At 45.5% G+C, this 23,627-nt stretch overlaps 1 protein-coding gene across 1 annotated transcript; it reads left to right on the top strand.

Moving 5' to 3' along the window:
* Nucleotides 1–573: 573 nt before the first annotated feature.
* Nucleotides 574–22,989, top strand: nbr1b (NBR1 autophagy cargo receptor b). The gene is made up of 23 exons (XM_063471057.1): nucleotides 574–808; nucleotides 3,076–3,138; nucleotides 3,421–3,439; nucleotides 3,537–3,559; nucleotides 4,808–4,996; nucleotides 5,094–5,171; nucleotides 5,250–5,518; nucleotides 5,936–6,061; nucleotides 6,312–6,518; nucleotides 6,993–7,152; nucleotides 7,885–7,968; nucleotides 8,051–8,236; nucleotides 8,483–8,599; nucleotides 10,031–10,106; nucleotides 10,839–10,949; nucleotides 11,283–11,459; nucleotides 12,964–13,236; nucleotides 14,943–15,126; nucleotides 15,222–15,467; nucleotides 18,072–18,157; nucleotides 18,245–18,317; nucleotides 19,202–19,295; nucleotides 19,798–22,989. The coding sequence occupies exons 1-23, from the start codon at nucleotides 707–709 to the stop codon at nucleotides 19,969–19,971; spliced, it is 3,117 nt and encodes a 1,038-aa protein (XP_063327127.1). The 5' UTR covers nucleotides 574–706; the 3' UTR covers nucleotides 19,972–22,989.
* The last annotated feature ends 638 nt before the right edge of the window (nucleotides 22,990–23,627 follow it).

Genomic DNA, 23,627 nt, shown 5'->3' with positions numbered 1-23,627 from the left:
TAGTTGAACACATGAACATCAGATTGCAGACATTCAAATTATTAATGCAGTTTTAATAACATAAAGCTAGACAGTCATCAGAGGTCCCTACTGGTTGCAGGTACAGGTGGGTCTTTCTCATTAAAACAGTGAATGTGTTTGTAGCTGTTCTGCTGTTGAAGCAGATCAGCCTGCTCCCACACAGCTGCTGGAGTCCCGCTGAATGCAGGTTATCGGCTCGGAGCTGTGAGGGTCAGGTGTGTTTGAGATGTGAGCATCTGCCCTGTAATGGACTTTTCTTTCACGGTCATATCAAAAAGCTTCTAATGACGCTCCTGTACATTTGAAACAGCTTCGTGCTGATGTGCAGTGAGTCATCGCCCAGAAGCGACTAGTGCAGCCAAACCAAACCCGTTCGTGGCTCTATTTTCATTAGAGGAGCCTACAGCATCGCGGAGACAAGCCAATATGGCGGCGTTAAACCAGAGGGGGGCAGTAACGCAACTCAGAGGCATAGAGGCACTCTAAAGAAGAAATTGTTCCGGACACGTGGTGCAAAGTGGGTGTGTTCATTGCGCTGATGTAAACATAAAATACGCCTCACAGCTCGACGGATAATCGTGGTGGACTGAGCTGCTGAGGTTAACCCAGAAAGAGTCGTCGGCGGTGCGGAAAACCCTCCGTGTACGTCGCGTCTAATATGCTCTAAAGCACCGAGGGGGGCGCCATGGATTTCTACATCAACCTGAAGGTGAATTTCAGGGGAAATTCCAAGAATTTCCTGCTGTCGGGATCCGAGACCAAGAGCTGGGAGTCGATGGAGGCCATGGTAAGCAGAGACGAGCAGCAGGCCTGCTGTCAGACACGAATGGCGCTCACGCAGCACACGGAGGGGTGGGGGTTCAGGGGGCCCACAGGTGCTGACAGAGACACGGGGCAAACGCTTACACCTCCGTGTGAGAGGTGCCCTGCGGCGCTGTGTGCTCACGGAGAGGATTACTCCAGCCCGAGCCGTCACGGTGAGCGGCCCAGCCCAGCAGGTGTGACGGTGACAGTGTGCGGGAAGTACCGGGAGTGCGTCACGTCGTGCAGACCTGTGTCCCAGCCCGCTTCGTGACGGGTCGCACTCATTTTGAGCAGCTTCACATGCGGGCCGTGATCCCTGCTTAGACACTAGGCTGCTCAGGACGTGCTTGTCCCTCCAGACTGAGCCACACTGTTGTGTATGTCAGAGTGAAACACGCCGAATATTAGAAAAATCACTGTGTGACCTTTAAGGTTCTGCGTGGGTCACAGTGGGCATCGGGGAGGTAAAGGCAACGAGTCAGACAGGCCCGTACACATTCCTGCGTTTTCTGCCCAGGCGGTTTAATGTCAGCACACCAGCAACAGCGTTGCCACTTCACCGCCATGCGCAGTGGTTCACTCCGACTGCAGGAAGTAAACAGACGAAACAACCACAAAGACATTTACAGATACTCCACGACAGCACCACACAGCAGCGATGCAGGAGTTTGTGTATTTGTCCTCACTGCGAGGACCTTATGTGTAACTAACTTTAGATTGCTTTCCTAACGTTGCCAAAGAAAATAGAGCAAATGCAAGCATTTCCACTGAGTGAGCTGGTATATTTTAGTAACACAGTAACAGATCCAAGGAAAATAACCTGGAGAATGAAAGCCTGTTTGGGCTGCTTGGTGTGGAGGAGAGCCTAGCTGAATTTTAGCTTATATGTGTTTGTGTCAGAGGCATGCATTGTGCTGCTCAGAGCATGTAAACAGCTAGCAGGAGTATAAATGGAGGCCTGTGACCTGGTCCCTGTGGCTGAGGGATCATCCTCCTGATAGTAAACAGGAACAACTCCTCTGTCAGTCCTTCAGCAGCTGAAGCACTCATCACACACAGTTGTCATCCTAATTTACAATTATGGATCTGAATGTGTTCACTCTGTGCCTGATGTGTAAAGTATACACTTCATTTTATTGTTTTGCTATAACACCACAATAACAGTTATGTCAAGAGAGAGCACTTTAGTTACAGTGTAGGCATAATCAGAGAACTCGGTCCTGACAGGATGAAACCTCCAACAGGATCAGGCTCAGTGGGGGCAGCCACGGTCAGCAGGTTTGGGGAGGGCTGGGTGTGGGTGAAACACAAACTGCAGGAGATAAATCCATAAGTGTTTGCACAGTTTTGTTCAAACACTTATGCACCCTAAGATGTGACTGAAGTGCAGACACTTAGTGTCAATGCACAGAGCTCAGCTAAAGTGTTACATTAACTGAATCAAGGCAGGAAACACCATCTGGTGACGTTCGTGGGCTTTTGCTTGAGCATTGATCGAGCTGTGATTGGTTGAGTGCAAAATATAAAAAAAACAATTCTTCTATGTAAAACAGTTTTAGTGTGTGACCTTTCACCCCGTAGGACTGTGTGTAAGAATGGCTTTGAACCAGAAGTAAGCAGCAGTCCTCTGTGGGGTGTATGGTACTGTCAGCTCTGTAGGATATGATGGGCTCATCATTCAGGACTTACCAGGAATGAAGTTCAGTAGTGGATTCAGAAGCAGTCAGTGTGGGGACGCTAATATGACTCTCTGGGGCTCTGTTGCTACTCTCACTGCAGTGTTCTGGGTCAGATCCAGATGATTTCCAGAACAGCCTAATTATAGAAAAGAATTATAATCGTCGGGTCCTGAAGTAATAAAATGTTTTGAGTAGTTGTCTTGATGCATGCTCAATCGTCCAGGTGAGGAAATCCCAGAAGGTTGATTCGGTTTTCAGTGACTGCAGGTTTCCAACCTTATAAACAGGACATTTGCATAATGACTGAAACCAGCACCACTGAAGGAACAGTGGGCTGTGGGGTCAGTTTGTGACCATTAATATGCAAACTGTCATGATCATTGATCAGTGGCCACGAGTACCGTTTCTGAAAACGCAGCGTCCAGATGAACAGATTCAGCTTTTGGGGCTAGACCAGCATTGCAGACCAGGCATTCAGAGCTATTGTGTAGTACGACACTTTTGAGATTTACAGTGAAGAAGTAAATAAGAGTTGACTTTGGATGTGACAACATCTGTCTGTCTGTCACAGGTCAAGCGCTCCTTTGGCCTGTGCAGCCTGCAGCTGACCTACTTTGATGAGGAGAACGAGGAGGTAAGAGACGGTGCTCCTCCTCTGAGGAGTGCCATACAAAGTGAGATTAGTGAGCAGGTACAGCTAACCTACAGCCAGGTACTGATGCAGTAGAGTGTGGTAGCCTAGCTGAATGACTGTGGTAAGTTGTGCCTATTACACTTTGTTCACGTTCTGACCAGGATTCACTAACAAGTGAGCAGCCCGTGTATAAAGGAGTGATCCTTTAATTCCATTAATTCCTCCATGTAACGCATTCTTATCACATATTTATGTAATCGTCTTCTCCTTTTCTTCCTCCAGGTGTCCATTAACAGCCAAGGTAAGTACACCTGGCCAGTCACATGATGCTACACATTAAACAAAGTCCAAATAAAAGTGCACTCATGTTAACGTTGGTCATTTCTGCTTTGTTCCAGCTGAGTATGAGGAGGCTCTGAAGGTAAGCTCATCCACGGTTAAAGATTCAACAAGTTTATTGTCATGTGCTCTGCAAAACACAGACGGTTACGCAGAGCACCTGCTTACTCTGCAGGTTCCCTTCACACGACTAGAAGGAAGTAATAATAGTAAAACAGTAAAACAGTGCTTTGTAAATCCTGCAGCTTATATGTGGGTGTAAACAGAATTTAAAGTGCGAGTAGTTGCAACACTGTCACAGTGCTAATATATACAGAGCATGCAATATTAGGGCGTATATGTAGAGATATGTACAAAAAGTGCAAATTTACAGGTTAGGGGTAATTACAGTGGTGTTATGTTGTGTGTAAGTGTGCAAAATTGCAAATTTACAGTTATGGATAAACAGTTGGACATAGGCAGTGATTCAGTAGCCGATGGCCTGTGGATAGAAACTGTTAGTGTGGTTGTCCTTGCTTTCACACTCCTGTAGCGTTCCTTTACAGTACAGACATGCTGTGGAAAGTTTCTGTGGAGTGTTTGATTGCTGGTGTCTTGGAGTGCTGTGTTAGCTCGTTGTGTAAGCAGCACCTGTTTACTTTGCAACATCAGCTAAGATGCATCGATTTGCCAGTTAACCATTGAAGCCCTCACATCCAGCTCCAACACAGATCCCTGACTTGTGTATAGCACATATCCTCCTTTATGGCTTCATTGATGGATAAGGCTGAGCATCATCTGCATAGAAAACAGAACTGGGTCTAACATGAAGCCCTGTGGAACTCCACAATTATTCTTAGTGTATGAAGAAGACTCCAGATTTACGGGGGATATTTTCATGTGCCATCCATGCTATCATCCACCATAAGCTTCTATTTTATTGTGATGTGATATGAAGGGTGTGTTTTTACCATCTGTGATTATCTCTTTTACTTATATTGAGATCATTTGGCCACATGTTGTGGGTCGATAGCCACAGCTTTCCAAATCCCGATTCCAGGCTTCTCCACAACTTTGATCTGTTTAATTGATAAAGAAATAAAGTAATAATAGCCTTCTGGTGTTTATCTTCTTTCATGGTTTGTGCAGTTACATTTGACCCATGAAAATAAAGACTTCCTTATGAGATGTTCCATCCCCCAAGATCTAGTTTTAAGAGGCGGGGACAGGATCATCTGTCGCCCAGCTCATATAGTATCGCTGTGCTTACTGCTCTTCTTAAGTGAAGCATTTGTGTTGTCGGTGACAAATCTAGCGGAGTGGAGAAACTGACGGCGTGTTTATTTTCCAGAGTGCAGTGAGGCAGGGGAACCGACTGCACATGAATGTGTACGAGACTCGAGGCCAGCCGACGAGGGTTGCCACCACCAAGGCCAGCGGAGCAGAACCCAAGAGGGGCTTCAGGCCCCCCCAGCACTGCCCTTCACTTGCTCAGGTGGTCAGTCGCAAGGTCCAGGCTGCAGTGCCAGAACAGGGCATGGTAAGACCCCAGCACACAGGCTTCTTTCTTACTGCATTTATCCACTGCTGTGCCCATAAGTTTGTATGCACATAGATGATGTTCTTTTGTTGCTCAGGTGATCATGAAAGAAGTAAAAGGGACCAAAGAAGAAGACAAGACTCCTCCAGCCTGGTTCACCTCCTACATGGAGAAGGTAAGAACAGCCTGATGAGCATCATAGCAGTAACTACGCTAAACGACTGATGACTAAAGTGCTCGCTACTGCATTCAGTTTAAGGACCAGGTAGTTCGTGAGGCAGTGGAAAAGATCTGTCGGGAGTTTTCAGGACAGTGCTGCATCCACAAACCCCTGGGAGGGGGAGCAGGAGCAGCAGGAGGAGCTGGTGGAGCTGGTGGAGGTAGAGTGGAAGCTGTAGGAGGAGCAGAGACCCAGCAGGTCCCCGAGGTGTCCTCTTCCACTCTGCCTGGAGCTCCGTCCTCCTCAACTCCTCCCTGCTCGTCCTGCAGGGGGCAGACTACTGGAGGAGGCTATCAGTGCAGGTATGTGCTGTTGAGTAAGTTCTGTCTTTGGATTCTGCTTGTTGATTTATCTTTGTTGGTGAAAGATGCTGTCCTGCTGTTGCAGTAGGCCTGGGTTTAACTCTAACACTTGTCAGTATACAAACGAATAAGCTGAAAAACGAGCAAAACGTTGTTACCAAGTGAACATTTACCCTGTCAACGTTCGCCTCGCTGCTGTGAAGGGTCTTGGAGGATGTTGGTGCTCCATTCTCACTTCAGCTCTGCACACAAACTGCTGCAATGACTGATCGTTGCAGTTTGATCACATTGTGCAGTTCCTTAGGAGCTGTTATCTCTGCAGATTGTGAAACTGAGTGCGTGCTCTTCATCACGGTGTCAGTTTTTAGATACAGTCTCACGTTTCCTCTCATCCCTCTTGGCTGTTTCACTCCACAGCGTGTGCACCTCTTGTACTCTGTGCGAGCCCTGCAGCTTCTCCCACGATCCCAGTCACAATCTGGTGAGAGCCAGGACTCCCCTGTCCATCCCGGAGCACGGATCACCGGCCCCAGACCACAGCAGGTGTGACACAGCTACTGGACTTTAACACGTGTGTTCATATTTACCAAAAAGCACAAACTAGCTTCGTATTATCAGCTTTACACACTAAATATTTAATAAAAACGTGAATGTTTTGTTTTAAAGATATGTGGTATGAGTGTGAGCTGATGCAGGGCTGTCTGAATCCAGTATAAAATGTTTCTGCCCTACACCTGGCTGCAGACATTCCCATAATGCTGATGTTACTTCATCTCCATCCATTGTTGTTTAGGTTCTACAGGCGGGGGGATCGCAGTTTCCGAAAGGCAGAGAAGCAGCGGCTGAAAGCTGAGAAACGCCTGCTGAAAGCTGAGGTGAAGGAAATCCGGAAGCAGCTGAGGATGGAGAGGCGGGGCATACAGTGGAGCTCGTCCCATCGAGACGGAAGCTCCTCCCCCGTCCTCCTGCAGCCTCGAGCCACACAGCACAACAGCCCAGAGTAGGTCCCGACCAAGCACTTCATTTATCTCAGTGTGGATCTTACCACAGTGACACTTGATCTCCTCATGTGTAATTCCAGAGTAGCTCCAGAAACAAGTCTGTCTTTATTTAAACATCAGCACCTGCTCACACAGTCGAGTCACAGGGAGGCGCTATCAGCTCGTCAGGGGTCGGGTGTGGAGGAAATGCATTTCAGTGACCTCTGTGACCCTGAAACAGCTTTTTTCCACCTACTACAGCTTCCCCCCAAAGTTGAAACACATTTAAAGATGAATGGTGATCCTAGATTGGTTATAGTGCAATGAAGTGTACAGAATGTGGGAAAATATGGCAAGTAGACTGCAGCAGTCAATAAGACGGTCCATTGTAACCACTGCTCTGGAATGGATGGGAGCTGAATGACGATGTGAATGAGTTTAAAGTGAGACGTGATGAAGAATTTGAATAAAGGGATTTTCCTCTTGTTGCCCAGGCGACCAAAGCGCCCCTGTCCCCTGGTGGTTCCTGCCATGACGGCAGCGTTTTTGGACGAAAACCTTCCTGACGGAACGCGTCTGCGTCCTGGGACCAAGTTTATCAAGTACTGGAAGATGAGGAACACTGGGACTCTCAGCTGGAGTGCTGATACTAAGGTACAGTCTGTTTGTGCTCAGTGGGCTCATGAAAAGCTTGGATTCTCCTGAGAGGCACCTACACCAGAATGAGACCTGCTCGCCGTCTCAGAGCCGTGAATGTAATGGATTAGGTTAGACTCTTCTATGTGTGTATAGCACAGACGTGACCTGACAGTGGTGCTGGCCACAGTGACGCAACAATATTATTCGACCCACCATTAGATGTACTTTTTACATTTTGGGGGAAGTGTAACTGTTGGCTGGGTTGCCATAGAAACAGCTATACTCATGATCCCAGGTGATGAGGGTCGCTGACCTGGGCGATTACCCAACCAGCTGGGCAGATTCAGAACTTTGTAGTGAAATGTCATCACTGACTAGCACAAAGTTCATGCTCCTCGTCTTTCAGGTTTCAGGTTAATCCGTGGGCTCTCAGTTTCAGACATTTGTGCTTTGCTTTTTGTTTAAATAGGCTTAGTTCAGCTGTACTTTGTGTTTCGTATAAACAAACAGCAACCCTGTTTCACTGTGACTCAACCAATACCTCCTTAATAGTGTTAATAGTGTCATTTTAAAGTGTAAAACCTTATTTAAACATTTTCCATCACGTTTAGCAGCAAAGTGCTGACATTTACTGACCACAGAACGTCACTTTGCTCTTTGACCTCAACACCTGTGGGAGGTTTTGGTCCACTGTGTGCTAACTCCCACTAAGGAACCATTATGTTATGTCTTGTTTGGTTCCTGCAGCTGAAGTTTATGTGGGGAAACCTGGCAGTGGGATCTGGAGACCGCTGGAGAGAAGTGGCAGTTCCCTTCCTGCAGCCAGGACAGGTGAGTGTGAGACATCCCACAGAGCTGTGGCACGTATCCTCGTGAAGCACTGAAACAAGCGTGTGCGTGTGTGTGTGTGTAGGTTGGCATAGTGAGTGTAGCGCTGTGTGCTCCCACTGTGGAGGGCTCCTACACATCTCACTGGCGTCTGGCCCACGCTGGGGAGCAGTTTGGACCGAGAGTGTGGTGCAGCATCGTGGTGGACCCTCTGGCTCCAGCACCCATGATGGCTGATGGGATCCTGGTTTCACCCTGTGTCACACCGCAGGTAGAACAAATGCAGTTCAGGGAGGCTGAAATCATTTGATGTAACCTTCATTGTGCATTTATTCAAACTTTTTAAGTCTGTAAGACATTCCTGCAGTTTAACTAATTGGTGTGAATTTTTGAGATAAAGGATGTTTGGTTTGTAAATTTCATACAAAACAAATTGAAGTTTAGATGGTTTAAAAATGAAATACATTTCTGGATGTGCAAATTCACAAATGACGTTGATGTGAATGTTTGCCTGCAGGGCAAGAACCCAGTAGCCAAGGATGGTAAAGCATGTGCAGCTTCCAGGGAACAGCCGTTACTGTCGGTGGACCAAGAAGAGTATTACATCCCGTCTGTAGACCTGCTCACCGCACAGGTAACCTGCTGTGACGCTTCTCCCCCATCCTAGCAGCTAAACTTCAGTATGCTAACATCATGTTACTGTACGTATACTTCAGCTGACACGAAGCTGGAATAATAGTAGCTCATATTTTACCTGTTTATTCAAATGTCCGTGCAGTGAAGCATCTGTTTTTACAGATCATAGCACAACCAAAGTAATTGCAACTGTGTAAACTTGTTGCCTTTGAAATGGTTGCTTTGAAGACTGGGACTGGTCCACACTGGCAGTCAGAGATGATACGGAGTCAGTCTGCTGCTCTGTCTTTGATAGTAATCTGTTTATGATACAGGCTGAAATTAACTGTGACAAACGAGCAACAGCTGTAAATCTGTTTCCGTCTAAATTCACATTCAGAGTCCAATTGTTTCCATGGAGACAGACTTTTAGTCAAATTTATTGTCATCACCCGCTGAGTGGGCGAGTGACACGATCCTCCAAGTTTGTGGATGCGATAAATGAAGAATGAGGTGACATAGAGCTTTTTAGTAGATACACCTACGGTCTGAGTCTGAGTGACAGCTTGGGGTTAGTATAGTTAGTCCATGCAGGCAGGGATCGAACCACCAACCTTCTAATCAGTAGGTGACCTGCTCTACCAGCTGAGTTACACCAATCCCTGTTTGCTTTTGTAATTGCCTATGCAAGCCTGTGGGAGGGGCTTTTCAATCTGTTCCTCCAAAAACTCAGCGTAACGTGGCTTAACTGTGGGCCAAATGCTGATTGGCTGACAGCTGGAATGGTTTGCGAAACACAAACACTATTGTTTTCAACACTCACGTTCACTCCAGCTTTGTATGTTACAGCTTTGCTTAGACAGGGAGAGGCTGAGGTTTGCCAGATTACACAGGAACTGGACTGAAAATCAGTGGCAACAGGTCTGATGAGCAGGGCGGCGCAGCAGGGCGGCGCAGCAGGGCGGCGCAGCAGGGCGGCGCAGCAGGGCGGCGCAGCAGGGCGGCGCAGCAGGGCGGCGCAGCAGGGCGGCGCAGCAGGGCGGCGCAGCAGGGCGGCGCAGCAGGGCGGCGCAGCAGGGCGTGTGTGGAGCCATTAGAGCCATCATTCACCTTCAAATTCACTGAAGTTATGCAAAGTCTCATTTTCCCAGTAAAATATAAAGAAAAGGGGTGTGGCCTATGACTCTTGCACACTGCTGTACTTACTACAGGATGGCACTTTAACAGCAAAGTGACACAGGCACTCAACAACCCTGCACTTATGTAGCAATATTATTGTAGCAGAGCCAGTTGAGTCCTCTGTTAATAAGAAATGTGTTACAAATGATTTGAAACATCATCATCTTCATTTATAAACTGGGGGGTCTGAGTTGGATTGTACTGGTTTGGAGACAGGTCAGGTGACCTATAGACTAGCCTTGTAATCTGTTACCTGTTGTTCATTTGTCAGGATCTTCTGTCTTTTGAGCTGTTGGATATCAACATCGTCCAAGAGTTGGAGAGCGCCCCCACCAACACGCCTGCTGGTAAGAAGAGAACAGCATACACCTGTTAGCCAGAACACTCGGTCCTGGTTAAGAGACACGTGTCTGCACTAAAAGCACGTCAGCTATATGAACAATAAAATAGGAAGACAATCTGTTGCACCACAAATACCAACGTTCAGATTTCTTTCAGACACGGCGAGCACAGCGTCCTCTGAGCTAAAGAGCAGCGGCAGCATCGGCCCGACACACTGACGGAGGCCGTCTGTCATTCATAGAGATTCATGTTTCTTTGACCTCATAGTTTGATTAGCATTAGGTGCTGTGACCCTGATCGAGTGGGGAAGCTGCAGACTTTTTAAAGTTATCTGAGTTTGGTTAGACACACCGCTTTCTGTGGCTTTGTGCAGTTCAGGTGCTAAACTGGTGTGTCTGCAGCCCACAGCTGATTCACTGGAAACACTCAGAGTGGGATAAATGACAAATGAGGCTCGCGAGTGCTGGAACATTTCAGTCTTCACATTAGAGACCGGTGCTTTCAGTTTCCAGACGCAGTGCTGTGACAAAGAACAGGTGACCAACCTTTCTGAAGTGTTCCCCACGTCGGTTTCAAAACCACTGCAAATGTTACACTTTTGGAAAAACTGCCATTCTGTGTTCGTTCTATCAGCCGGCTGTGAACGGTTCCACATGCTGTATCCTTCGTATACATACGTGAAACTGGACCCAGCTGCTAACTGTAGGAGCTCAATGCTGTCTGTGTTTCTCCTCCAGACATGACACCCTGCATGTCCCCTCTGTCTCAAGATGGCCCTCTGCTGGACAAGGGCAGCCCCTCCTTGGGTCTGATTCAGGAAGAGACTGAAGTCATCAATAGCATCATGGGTAATGAAGTCCCAATCCTCCTCAGTGTTCTCCCAGTTTATTTAAAGGTTCTGTTGAAAGCTTGGAACGTAAACTACAAGTACTCGTTAAAGAAGCCACACCTGACTGACTTGATTCAGGTCCCTTGAAAAACCCTGTTTGGCTTCCCAGCATGCAATGGGGTGAAGGTTTCTAAAACTGTCCAGCTGTTCACAGCCATGCAGTTAGCTCTCTGATTGAATGTGAGCAGCTGTCCTGCTGATACAGCTGTGTGTGGAGAAATGTGCACAGCTGTCTTGTTCAGAAATGAAATGGGCGTGTCTTGACATTTGTTGTCTCGCTGCTGGTCCTCAGATGTCCCCCACGGGGTAGGACCTGGTGCTGAAGGGGGCGGAGTCCCAGCTCAGGAGGAAGGGGAGGATGACATCAGTGGTACTCAGTTTGTTTGTGAGACTGTGATTCGCTCGATGACCCTGGAGGAGGCCCCTGATCACATACCTCTGAGAGGATCCTGCCCAGGAACAGGAAAAGGTCAGTGACACGCCCTCGGCGCCAGCTCGTCCTTTTAAATGAATGATCATTTGTGTTTGGCTGAAACGTATCCGTGTTCATATACAATCTGTTCTTGCTTTAGTGTCAGCTAGTGCTGGGTGATATGGAAAAAATATTTATCACGATATGAATTCTTTTATATCACGATAACGATATATATCACGATATACGACCTGACCTGTGGTCATCTAGAAAGTACGCAGTCTGTAAACAGCGAGTGCCGAGGGTGCAGTCTTTGTTTTGAGTTACCGTAAAGTATGTCGCAAATCCGGGTGCACGTACAGCAGCACCAGCTCGCAAACCACGAGACGGAGTTTCTTTGCGAAAAATATCTTTTTTTTTTATACTTTATTTTCTCTTGCATAAAGTTAAGAGCATGTATAGTGAGAAGACAACACTAATATATTTGCCACAGGCTATTTAACCCTTTAAGACCTACCATAGAACCAAGTCCGTCAGAGCTTATCTTTATGTTTTTACATGCTGTAGTGCCATTTGTGGGAGTATTTCAAGTTTCCATATATCAATACAACCGTTATAGCCCAAATTTTAATAATATGTATGCATTAAGTCCATAGTAACTACATAAATTGCAAAAACTTGTAGTGCAATAAACTACAAAAAAATTGAAAATCGTTTTTGTTTTGTTTTTTACATATATTTCTAGTTAAAAAAAAATTTAAGAGGTGTATCCCTCAAAACTGTAAATACAAAAGTTTCCAACCACGAGAAATTTATTTTGAGTGTCTTCATAGTTTTATTTTTGAGATACACTAATTTTTATATACTGCAGGAAAAATGAAAATAAATATTATAATGCATCAAAATAAACTATTTCCAACAGTGTAATTTCAGTTCTAAGCATCCCAGAAACGATACAGAAAAGCATAAAGTCAAACATGTCTTTTAAAAACACCAACATAGACTTATAAGGCCCTTTCGCGAAAATGACGTCACTTCCGGTTTCGGGCAGGTAATGGCGGACATGCGGTAGTTCGCGCTGACGTATATGCCAACGTAGGAAGTCTTATGAACGTCGGCAAAGCGTGTTTCAGGAATATTATGTTTTTGTTGCTGCAAGTGCTTCTTATGCAATTTTTGCAAAGCTATATGTGGAAGGAAACCGTGACCTTGGACAAGCTAATGGCATTAGATGCAAGTACAACTCCTCCGGTTTCACATGCAAAAAAAATTATTGCACTACCTTACGTGGTTCCAGTTCTACAGGGATTTAAAAATAGTTAGGGAAAACGGAGTGTGCCTGCTCCGACCGGTTGTAAAGGGTTAATTATATATTTTATGTAATAATTTATAAAATTTGGGTTAGTACGATATAAACGATAGAAGACAAATGGCACGATAGACACTTTTCTGTCGTACACACGATATATATCGTCATATCGCCCAGCACTAGTGTCAGCTGTCCACCAGACTGCAGCGTGATCTGCTGGTGTTTCACTGTGGTCCTCGTGTTTGCTTTCAGTGGTACGTCCAGCTGCTCATGGCGGCTCCTCCTCGCTGTCCTGTCTGAGTAAAACGGTGAAAATGGAGGAGAGTCCCGACAGCTGCTCTAGCAACTCCAAGACTCCCGTGAAACCCCTCGTTGGTCTCAAGGCGTCCATCCCTTCCCCACTGAAAGCCTCCCTGCCCACTCCAACGTCTGTGACCCTGAACGTGCTGCCTGGCCCGAGCTCAGCACCGGGGCCGCTCCACGCTTCAGCCGGGACCGCCACGCTGACAGAACACACGGCCACAGGTGACATTTTTAAGTTGATATGTTGACTCAAGCAGCTTCTCTGTGAGAAACAGCTGTTTGCACCAGTTTGGGAGGTGGGGGTCATTGTTGAGTGTCAGTGGAATGAATGAGCGTTGACCATTTGCAGACTGTATATAAAGTAGAGGCGGCGTCTAATTTCAGTGAAAATGTCACCGTATGACTGGGCTGGATTCAAGGATAGTGAGGTGTGATGGCAGCCGTGGTTTGTACAGGAGCAGACTTGAAGCTCTGGGTTGCAGCTTATGGTCAGCTCAGTGTTTGGGAGGACCTCTGCAAACTCTTTCAGCTAGCATCAGCAGGAGGGACGCTACTAAAACCCCAGGCAGCGGTGCTAACAGGGCAGCCAGCTGACATGTGCTGTGACAGCACAGTTGAGGATCTGTGTGGAGCTCCTTCACCACAAACATAGGAGAACTTTGTCGAGGGAACAGCTGTTTATTCTTTAAATGGAAGGTCCACAAGATTTCGAGCACAACAGAAATGTCAGCTAATTCCAACACTTTGTACGACTGGAGCCGATTATTGAAGACCTTGTATGTGAGGAGCAGGATTTTAAGTTCTGGATTTAACAGGGAGCCAGTTTAGTTGCTACTATTTGACAACAAGGGCGACAAACCGGCTCACACAGGTTAAGTGTTTCACCACGGTCATTCAGTTTGAATCCAAAGTCGAGAAATCAGACAGAAACTCTGTGTAAGGGCCAGGTGGACGATAGATGATCATAAATAAGACTGGTTTTACAGCTGGGGTGGACGAGGCTAAGCACCAGGCTTTCAAATGAATTAACAGTCTGTCTGGTCTTTGGTTGATTGATAGGCTGGAAAATTGCTGCCACAATAGAAAGACTCGGGGGTGTTGATGTAAACTAATATAATTAAACTAATCGATTTGTTGATCAATTTATTAAGTCGTGTACTAACAGAGATTGTTGATTCATTTAAACGAACATAATAACCAATCACAGCAGATGGCCCCGCCCCTCCCTGAGCCTGGTTCTGCTGGAGGTTTCTTTCTGTTAAAAGGGAGTTTTTCCTTCCCACTGTCACCAAAGTGCTTGCTCATAGGGGGTCACATGATTGTTGGGTTTTTCTCTGTGTGTATTATTGTAGGATCTACCTTACAATATAAAGCACCTTGAGGCGACTGTTGTTGTCATTTGGTGCTGTATAAATAAAACTGAATTGAATTGGACTTGGAAGAGAGAGACCTAATGTTTCACTGTTTTACTCTTTGGTGCTGTTGTGGATACTGTATTGTTCTTTCTTTGTGATTTTTTTTTTTTGTTTAAGTTGTTTTTTGCTGGTTTTAGTTTGTTTTTAGTCTGTCTGGGAGCTGACACAGTCTCTGGAGAGTCCCATTTTGGGGGGTTTAATAAATTTGTCCAGATTTCTAGAAATGAGATGGTTTTGCTCCTGCTTCAAGTCTAAACTAGGCTTCAGTTAGCTTATGTGTTAAAACCTTGTGCACCTTTCTAAAAATCTAGCTACGTGTCAGGTCCACACACTCCACACCATCAGGTCCTGTTACTTCTGTTACTTCTTCTGCCGCCATTTTTAGGCACAACAGAAGTCAAAGCGAAGCTTGAACCTCTGTGTCATGAGTGGGAGTGAAGCATGTGTCCCAGCATGTGTGCGACATACAGCAGCCAGTCACACTCAGTGTTTGCTTCCTCCGTCTCATCACAGGTGAAGCTGAGGAATCGCACATGGAGAGCATCTGTGTGGAGTCCAGAGTGAGGGAGAAGCAAGAAGAGGAGGAGAAGAGCGATGTAATGAGGAGTCGCTCCTCCTCCACATCCTCCGAGGATTACATCATCATCCTCCCCGATTGCTTTGACACCACTCGGCCCCTGGGAGAGTCCATGTACAGGTATGAGCCGTGGCTTTGGAGTGTCTGGGAGAACCCTCGCCTGTGGGACAGTAATCAGTGCTTTCACTTTTTCTTTGTTCTTGGTCCCGCTGCAGCTCTGCTCTGTCCCAGCCCGGAGACGTCCAAGCCAAGACCGACACAGACCCAGATACCCCCTCAGCTGAGCGTCGGGACAGTGCCGCAGGAGAGAGGGAGGCGGACGAGGTGGATGAAGCGGCTCCAGGAATGGAGCTGTCAGGAGCCAGCAGTGCCAACGATATGCTGTGTACATCCCAGACGCTGGACGATGAGCCGCTGACTCCTGAAGTAGTCACACCGCCTAAAGCTGTCGTCACATCACAGTAAGTATGACAACGTTTCCTCAGAAAAGCTGGTCTGTTCCTCAGACTGACCGCTCCACTGCTGCACCACATCTGTACGACTGTAGCACCATTCATCTACAGCGTTTCAGGGCTAGACCTTCATCAGGCAAAGGAGATTACTAATGCTTTATTTCCTGCTTATATACAAATGATCAGCTGTCACAGCCAGTCACATTACACAGCTACACCAGCTACTTTCATAAAATAGTTACCAAAATATGTTAGATGGTGTGCTGTATCATATAAAAACATTTTTTCTTCATTTAAACAAGATTCAAATACAGCGAGCCGAGTTCATAAAACTAATGAAGCTTGTAAAGCTAATAAAACTAATGAAGCTTATGAAGCTAATAAAACTAATGAAGCTAATAAAACTAATGAAGCTAATAAAACTAATGAAGCTAATAAAACTAATGAAGCTAATAAAACTAATAAAACTAATGAAGCTTATGAAGCTAATAAAACTAATGAAGCTTGTAAAGTTAATAAAACTAATGAAGCTTGTAAAGCTAATAAAACTAATGAAGCTTGTAAAGCTAATAAAACTAATGAAGCTTGTAAAGTTAATAAAACTAATGAAGCTTGTAAAGCTAATGAAGCTAGTGAAGCTAGTGAAGCTAATAAAACTAATGAAGCTAATAAAGCTAGTGAAGCTAATGAAGCTTATGAAGCTAGTGAAGCTAATAAAACTAATGAAGCTAATAAAGCTAATGAAGCTTGTGAAGCTAATGAAGCTAATAAAACTAATAAAGCTTATGAAGCTAATAACTAATGAAGCTTATGAAGCTACTAAAACTAATGAAGCTTATGAATAGGGATGGGTATCGTTTAGGTTTTATCCGATATCGGTGCCAAATCGGTACTTTTGAAACGGTGCCGGTGCTTAAACGGTGCTCGAACCGGTGCTTAAAGAATGGAGAACACAAACTTCGTCCAAAAACCTCTCATGTTTTTATTTTTAGCAGTCTCTTTTTTTTCTGCAAAATGATAAGAACCGTAACAACATATAAACGTCATCTGTGCAAAGATTTATGTTTTTAAAGTGAAACAGTGAAAAATTACAGCGCTGTCAATATATGAATATCCAGACGTTGTACAAAAGTGTCCAATTCTGGCACACAATTGGACACCATGCCAGTTGAATTTTTTAGGTATTTAAGAGCAGACATTAATTAATTTTATTAACATGGCTAAAAATGCTTTTTTAAAAATACGTTTTTGAAGAATTAACCACACATTTACATGTTAATGGGCCTTTTCTGCTATGGAGCGCTTAATTGGCCTCTGGCCCTTTAAACTCTGAGGGGCTGTAACTTTGGTTTCTTTTGGTCAATTTGCATGATTGACACCTCTTTTTAATTGTTTGAGCCAATAGAGTCACAGTAACATGCCACGTTTATGTTAATTCAACCAATCAGACGTTCCAAGGCCAAAACCCACGTGGGCCCAAATTTACTGCATGTGACGTCTGTCCAGTCACGTGTCTATAGGTGGGTCTAAAATGGAGGTTGTTGACGGAAAACGACTCTGATGCGGCTAGGTAGGCGTGGTAACTGCTGATAATCACATGGCTACCGGCTACCGGCGAAAATAACGGAGGAAATCTGGACGGTAAGCCAATTTCTGTCTTGCGCATTTGCGCCGCTGTGTGTTTTTGTGGTCTTCTTTTGCGGCTCATTTAGTGAAACTTGGTGTTTGGAATTGGTGATAGCTCTGGAAGATAACCAGCCTTTCTTTAGCCGGTTACATGAAGTCTGGAGAATTTCTGGTTCGCCTTGTTTGTTTAGCGGACTTGTGCACATTTACGTAACTGCTCGTTTAATCATGGCTTGTTTTCGTTGAGTTTGGTGGTTGTAGAAATGGTTTATATGACATTTTAGCTGAGATTCAGAGGTTTCTGTGGATACCACACATGTCTGGACTTATATTTCTCACCCCGTGTTATAACCGATTAAACGTGATCGCCTCCTTTTTGCTCGCGGTACCGGGGGTGTGGGGCTTAAAGCACTTGTTGCAGGCTGCTGAGTTTGCATCTTTTGCTGTGAAGTACAGCCAGACTTTTGAGCGCTTCGCCTTGGGCATTTTTAATCTGTAGCTCTGCTCTAAAAGAACGTACGTACCTGGGCCCGCCTACTATCCTTGTAAAGGTAAAATGATTGGCTAGAATCCAAAGTGTATGACATCTCAAGAAAAAAAAAAAAAGCACCGAAATGTGCGCTGCTTTTCGGTCTGGTTACTACCGTTTATGTCAGAACCGGTGCCATAATGGCACCGGATACCGGTACCCATCCCTACTTATGAAGCTACTAAAACTAATGAAGCTACTAAAACTAATGAAGCTTATGAAGCTAATAAAACTAATGAAGCTTATGAAGCTACTAAAACTAATGAAGCTACTAAAACTAATGAAGCTAATAAAACTAATGAAGCTTGTGAAGTTAATAAAACTAATGAAGCTTGTGAAGCTAATAAAACTAGTGAAGCTAATAAAGCTAATGAAGTGGCACAGGCGTTGTTGTTGTGGGGACACTGTTTGTCTGATGGACAGTAAATGAGCGAAACAAACATGTTTGTGTTTAACAGCCCAGAGAGCAGCGCAGAGAGAGAGGAGGAGGATGCCGGCGCTGAGGAAGGAGCGCAGGGTTCAGAACTGTACCAGACTGAGGACGGTAGGCTCCTTACTGGGTCTCGCTGTCACTTTATTCACAGAACCACAGTGATGAAGTCCACGGTGATCGTATCTTTCTGTCTTGCAGAAGCAGCTCCTGAGTGCGCTCAGACTGATACTGAAGCTACTGACACAGAGAAGAGCGACCCCGAGGACCCCAGGTCTCTCTCTCTCTCACTCACACACACACACACACACACTCACACACAATGAAGCTATCATGTTTTTATTAGTCCATCCATCCGTTGGCTAGGTTTGATTTATCGTGCAGAGCCTACATGAGGCCCCTGATGCATCTTCTTTCAGTTTGTTTTTCAACTTCCTGTATCTGTTCTTCAGTATCGAGCGTACACACCACTGATACTACAAATCTCAGATATCAGAGTCCCACCATCATCCGATCACTTTGAATGTAGCTTCTAATAGAAACGGACAAACACAGGCTTCCAGGAGACGGGAGGCAGATTATCTGCTCGCTAACATAAAAGCTAAATAATGTCTTCATGTTAAAGTAGTGAGTGAGACTGTAACAAGCTGCCAGTCCAGCTGTCTGCTGCTGTTTGTCCGAGTTTACCAGGCTCACAGGCCGATTTACTGCCTTTGAGGCTCAGAAAGTGAAGTTAGTAATGTACAAAGGTTCAAATGAAGCTGATTGAACTGCAGTGCTGTTCGAAGTATGACTGTGTAGGCAGAGTCCTCACAGGTCAGCCTGAGGTCAGGTTAAGGTCAGCTCAGATGCACATACGTACAGGAGTCGTCTCACCTTGGCTCTGTGCTGAGAGCCTGACCCCGACCCCATCGTTGTGCTTCAAAATCCCAGCTGCCAACTAAAACAGAAGCAGAATAATGTTTTGGCCTCCCGAGTCAAATGACGAGCACTAACAGTTTGGATGGAGCATGAAGTCCAAGGATGCTTTTTGGTTTCTGTTTGCTGCTGTAACTTTTCCCCTTGCAGACAGCTAATAAATAAATTCACATCCATGAATAGTAAACACTGATAAGAGAGAACAAAAGGATTAACTCTCCAAATGTTTGCCCTCCTCAGGCAACAAGGCCTCACCGGCGGCCTGGTGAAAGGAGCTCTGTCAGTAGCTGCCTCTGCCTACAAAGCCCTGTTCACCGGACAAGGCCCCACACAGGTGACACATTTAGCAGCTTTTTTCTCCCATATTCACATTTGTGTATTTTGGAGTTTCAAGCCGATTTTCCAGTGTTGAAGTAAACGTAACATCTCCTCGTCACAGCCCAGGTTTGAACTCTTTTTCTCTCTGCATGATAGCGATGCAACACATAGGCGACACAGTTGTGGGGCTACACTTACATTAATCAGTCCAATGCAAAGCTAATTGCACTAGCTTGGAAAGGCTTTTAAGCTGGGGCTGCATCCCTAATCCAGGAGAGCAGGAGCCAGCTGCCAAAGGTGCTCCCTGATCAGACGGGTGCTGCCGATGCTCGATCAGTTCCTGACGAGGGGACGCCACACAGTGGGAATCGTGACATGTTGCTGCTGGTTTTATTTACATTTTACACAGCATGTTGTCAGCAGTCAGACCTTCAAACACTTCAGATACAGACTCATTCAGGCCTGTGCGGTAATCAGTAGCTGGCTCGCTCGACTGATCCGATCTTGTTTCCACCCAGCCTCCAGTGGATGCATCCACCCAGGACACCATGATGGCCGTGCTGGTGGAGATGGGTTTTGCAGACCGCTCTCTGAACCAGCGTCTGCTAAAGAAACACAACTACAGCCTGCTGGACGTGGTCAATGAGCTCGTTCAGATGACCGACAATGACTGGTACTCTACACGCTACTGATGACGAGAATTCCAAACTCTTCCTCCTTCTTTTCAGCTCTCCACTAATTTGCCCTTTTGGACCGAGGACTATACTACGAGCTTGTAAGGGGACATTCCAGCCAGCCCTGGATCCTCCAGCGGACCATCACCCACCCATTGTCTGTAGTTTTAGTACTTTCAGCGTAGATCTTGATAGTTGCAGGTTTTCTTTGCATATCTGTCTAAGAAAGGTGAAAACAGGCATTCTATGTCTTCAAATGTGAATCACACCACATGCTAACATCATGGAGTTTAACGAAGTGTGAAGCGTGAAAGCATTCGCTTCCATCAAACCTGAGCTAAAGTTGTGTTGGCTGCAGAAACTCCACAGTTGCTATACCTGCTCCTGTTGGTTGCAGGTATCCCAAAAAGCTACAAACGGCACCCTCACGCTTTTCCTTTGCTCAAGTCCACAGCAGCAGACTCTCACAGGTCGCCTACCGAACCCGCTCGCTCGAAGAAAATGCAGCTTCGTGCTGATGGTTCTGCTGAGGCATCGAGTCATCTCATCTCCTCAGTCTTGTTCGCCTCGTCGAGTTGGCTCCATCACACCAGCTGGTGGTGCATGTTTCTGCGTATTGTGGTGAAAACTGTAACAACCAGCTTGACTGCTGTTCACAGAGCTAGCATTGTTTGCAAATTTCCTTTCATTAGATATCATTGACCTGTGTCCCAGAGCCAGGCTCACACAGCTCGTCTGCACAGTGTCAGCTTCAGGTTTGCTTCTTTCTCTGTTTTATTGGACCAGCCATTCCAACAGCTACTAATAACTTTATTATTGGGTTGTAAATAATCAAACTGACTGTAGGTAAGCAGAACTGGTCAGGTGATGTAGTGTGTGTGAGGCTTTACTGTATAAGAAATCTGACCCTTTGGTGTTTCCAGAGCTCCAGCTGGAGGAGCAGGACTGCTCCGACACATTCATGTTGATGTGACTTGTGATGATGAATGCAATGAAGTACTTTGATGTTTAAATAGCCGTGCTATTCAAAACACACATTCCTCCTTTTTTTTGAGTCAGTTTCCCAGAACTCACATATGTGCTCAGACCAGATCATCCATAACAACTCACTGAAATCTGAGTAACGCTCCTTCATGGTGGTAAAGACGTGTGTGATGAGCTTTTTGCAGCGTGCCGTTTTGGTTGCACGTTACCTTTGTCCTGTAACTTTAGTCCGTCACTAAAACTAAAGGGATTTTCTCATATACATTAAATACAACATGTGTGCATAACCTGTTTTAGAGAAGTCATTGAAAACCATTTCCACTCAGTGTAGCTGAAACTTTGAGTCGGACTGTTAGCTGGTGTGTGATTTACTGCTGTTGTTGAGTTGTGAGTCAGTGGTGGTGAACAGACTACACTGTCCCACTGGATGATGGTTAACTAGCTAATCAACCAGGTTTGTTTAGCACTCAGAGCTGCAACCTCGCGGAGAACCACAGTTTACCCAGAACTGCAGTGGAAACGCACCCAGTTCCTCTGAATAGAGCTATCGTAGCTAAACTTAATGAGCAGCAGCGTACATTCTTCCTTTGCTGTCACACAAAGCTGTCTCCACATTCAAACATCTGACTTTCTCTGTAAGGACCCCTCTATGTGTTTCATCTTTTTATTTCCCCCTGACTCACCTACCCATGTTTACATGCTTCTACTGTTTTGATGGGAGACGCAGTCCTGCTGGCATCAGTTTTGTGGCTTTAGACGAAGTTCATTATCAGCTATTTGCTTTCAGTTCTCCCATCAGATGAAGGATTTAAGATGGGCGGACGGCGGGCAGACATGACATGCTTGCCTGTTCGGTTTGTGGAGAGGCGCTCATTAGGATCAGCTGAGGGGCCCAGGTGATGGCGACTTGATTTCAGCATTAAGGTTTGGTAACTATAGTAACACCTTTGGAAATGGATTTTCCTCCATCCACTAGAGAAAGTTCAAAAGAGGTGTGCGGGTCATGAGGCGCTCGTTGCCACGTTTGTTGTGAATCCCAGACACACGTGGCTCCATACGCTGACTTTGATGGCGCTTTGTCAGGTGTGCACAGTAAGGTCGCTGCTCTTGTCTGCTCTTTCCTTTTGCTCGTAGCTGGACCCTGAGCTGACTTCATTAGTAAAGTAGTGGCTGAGTTAGTTTAAGTTCTGCTTTGACTGCTTGAAGGCTGTTTGGAAGTTTGACGTCGTGTCTTTAGGCGTGCTAGTTAAAGCTGTTCTGCAGTTTTAGTCTCATACTTTGTAATAAAGGATGTTTTGTTGGTGTGGGTGTGAAGGGAAAACCCTTTAATAAAAGATTGCGATACACTGCGTGCTACTATACTTTATGCCGTTACACATCCACGTAACCTCACGTCACATGGTACCCTGTCTGTGTCGGTCTGCACTGGTGTGTGGTTCATGGGAAGGATATGCAACATGTCTGTGCAGTCCAACAGGAAAGCAACAGTGTGGGTGGAGCCTGAGGCAGACGTGCAGGTCACATGCTGGGTGGTTGAAACGATTTAAAGAACAGCATGAGCTCTGTGTTTGTTATAACTTTTTGTCTTTTCTGCAGCTGCCTGAAGGACCAGCCACGGGTCCAGCCAGTATAGCCCCTACACTGGGCCGCGTTTTTGACTCAAACAGCTCCAAACAACATCTCACACGGATGTTTAGATTTTTAAAACGCAAGTGGCATTCATCAGTTTTAGGCATTCATTATTTCTTTTATATTAGCGTTTCATAAATCATGCTGTCGGGTTTCACCCTCTTGGATAGGTAATTAATTTGAAAGGTAAGAATAAAAGTGTCCTGGAACAGGTTCAGTGTGGCCTGCTTCAGATGAAGGTCATATGTGTGCCGTGTGTCATCGTGCTGAAATGAGTCGTCATGTGTGCCAGAAGCTCTGGTTGGATGAAATATGTTAAAATTGGGGAAGAAAAACGGGGGATGGCTCGAGCTTTTTTCTGTGTTGCACTTTATGAATATTGTATGATGTACAAATCAATATGTCTCCAATTAAATGCATTACACCCACCTGAGGTTTCTGCTTCGTTTGCTTGTTAGAAGCATCACGTGGAACTAAAAAGGTCACGTTTGTGATGTCACCTTTAAATAGAAGCAACAAACATGCTAAATGAATGTCATCATATATGTTTCACAGTGTCAAAGATGGGACTGTTGAGCGTCTTTGAGCAAGTATCTTGTAACATGGTACCTCCTTTTTAAACAGGAAGTGACCTCTGACAGAGGCGGGTTTGAGGACAGCAGTGGTTTAGGCTGAGGAGGAGAGAAAAAGAGTAACTGAGGAGAGTTTGGATCTCACGTCCATCAGAGGCTGTCAGAGCACGATTAGGTGGAGGAGGAACAGTGCTGCTAGTAGCATCAAATACTATTCTGGGATTATTCTGATTATGATTTTTTTTATTTTGTTGAAATAAGATCTTGACTTTCACTGCCTCATAAAAGAGGAAAAATTCTCTATGGACAGCCAAACCCTTAGTCTGCTACAGACGTTTTTCAGTAGGAACATCGATTATTTAACCAGGGGAGGCAGCAGGGAGCAACCTGATCTATAAAGGCAAGGCAGTGCTCACTGAAAGCATGTACTCAGCATTCTCATCAGGTAAGGCTAGATAATGGAGAAGAGTGTGTCCTGCAGTGTGAGTA

This window comes from Pelmatolapia mariae, linkage group LG4 (assembly GCF_036321145.2).
Source record: "Pelmatolapia mariae isolate MD_Pm_ZW linkage group LG4, Pm_UMD_F_2, whole genome shotgun sequence".
NCBI lineage: Eukaryota > Metazoa > Chordata > Actinopteri > Cichliformes > Cichlidae > Pelmatolapia > Pelmatolapia mariae.
Note: the sequence above shows the minus strand (reverse complement) of the source record. Positions and strands in the feature narration are given on the sequence as shown.

Bases quoted from the DNA above. Each gene is read 5' to 3' on its own strand.
- nbr1b (XM_063471057.1), top strand. From the start codon at position 707: ATGGATTTCTACATCAACCTGAAGGTGAATTTCAGGGGAAATTCCAAG. The intron at 6,062-6,311 runs GTGTGACACAGC...ATTGTTGTTTAG, and splicing joins CCGGCCCCAGACCACAGCAG to GTTCTACAGGCGGGGGGATC. The intron at 19,296-19,797 runs GTGACACATTTA...GTTTCCACCCAG, and splicing joins CCGGACAAGGCCCCACACAG to CCTCCAGTGGATGCATCCAC.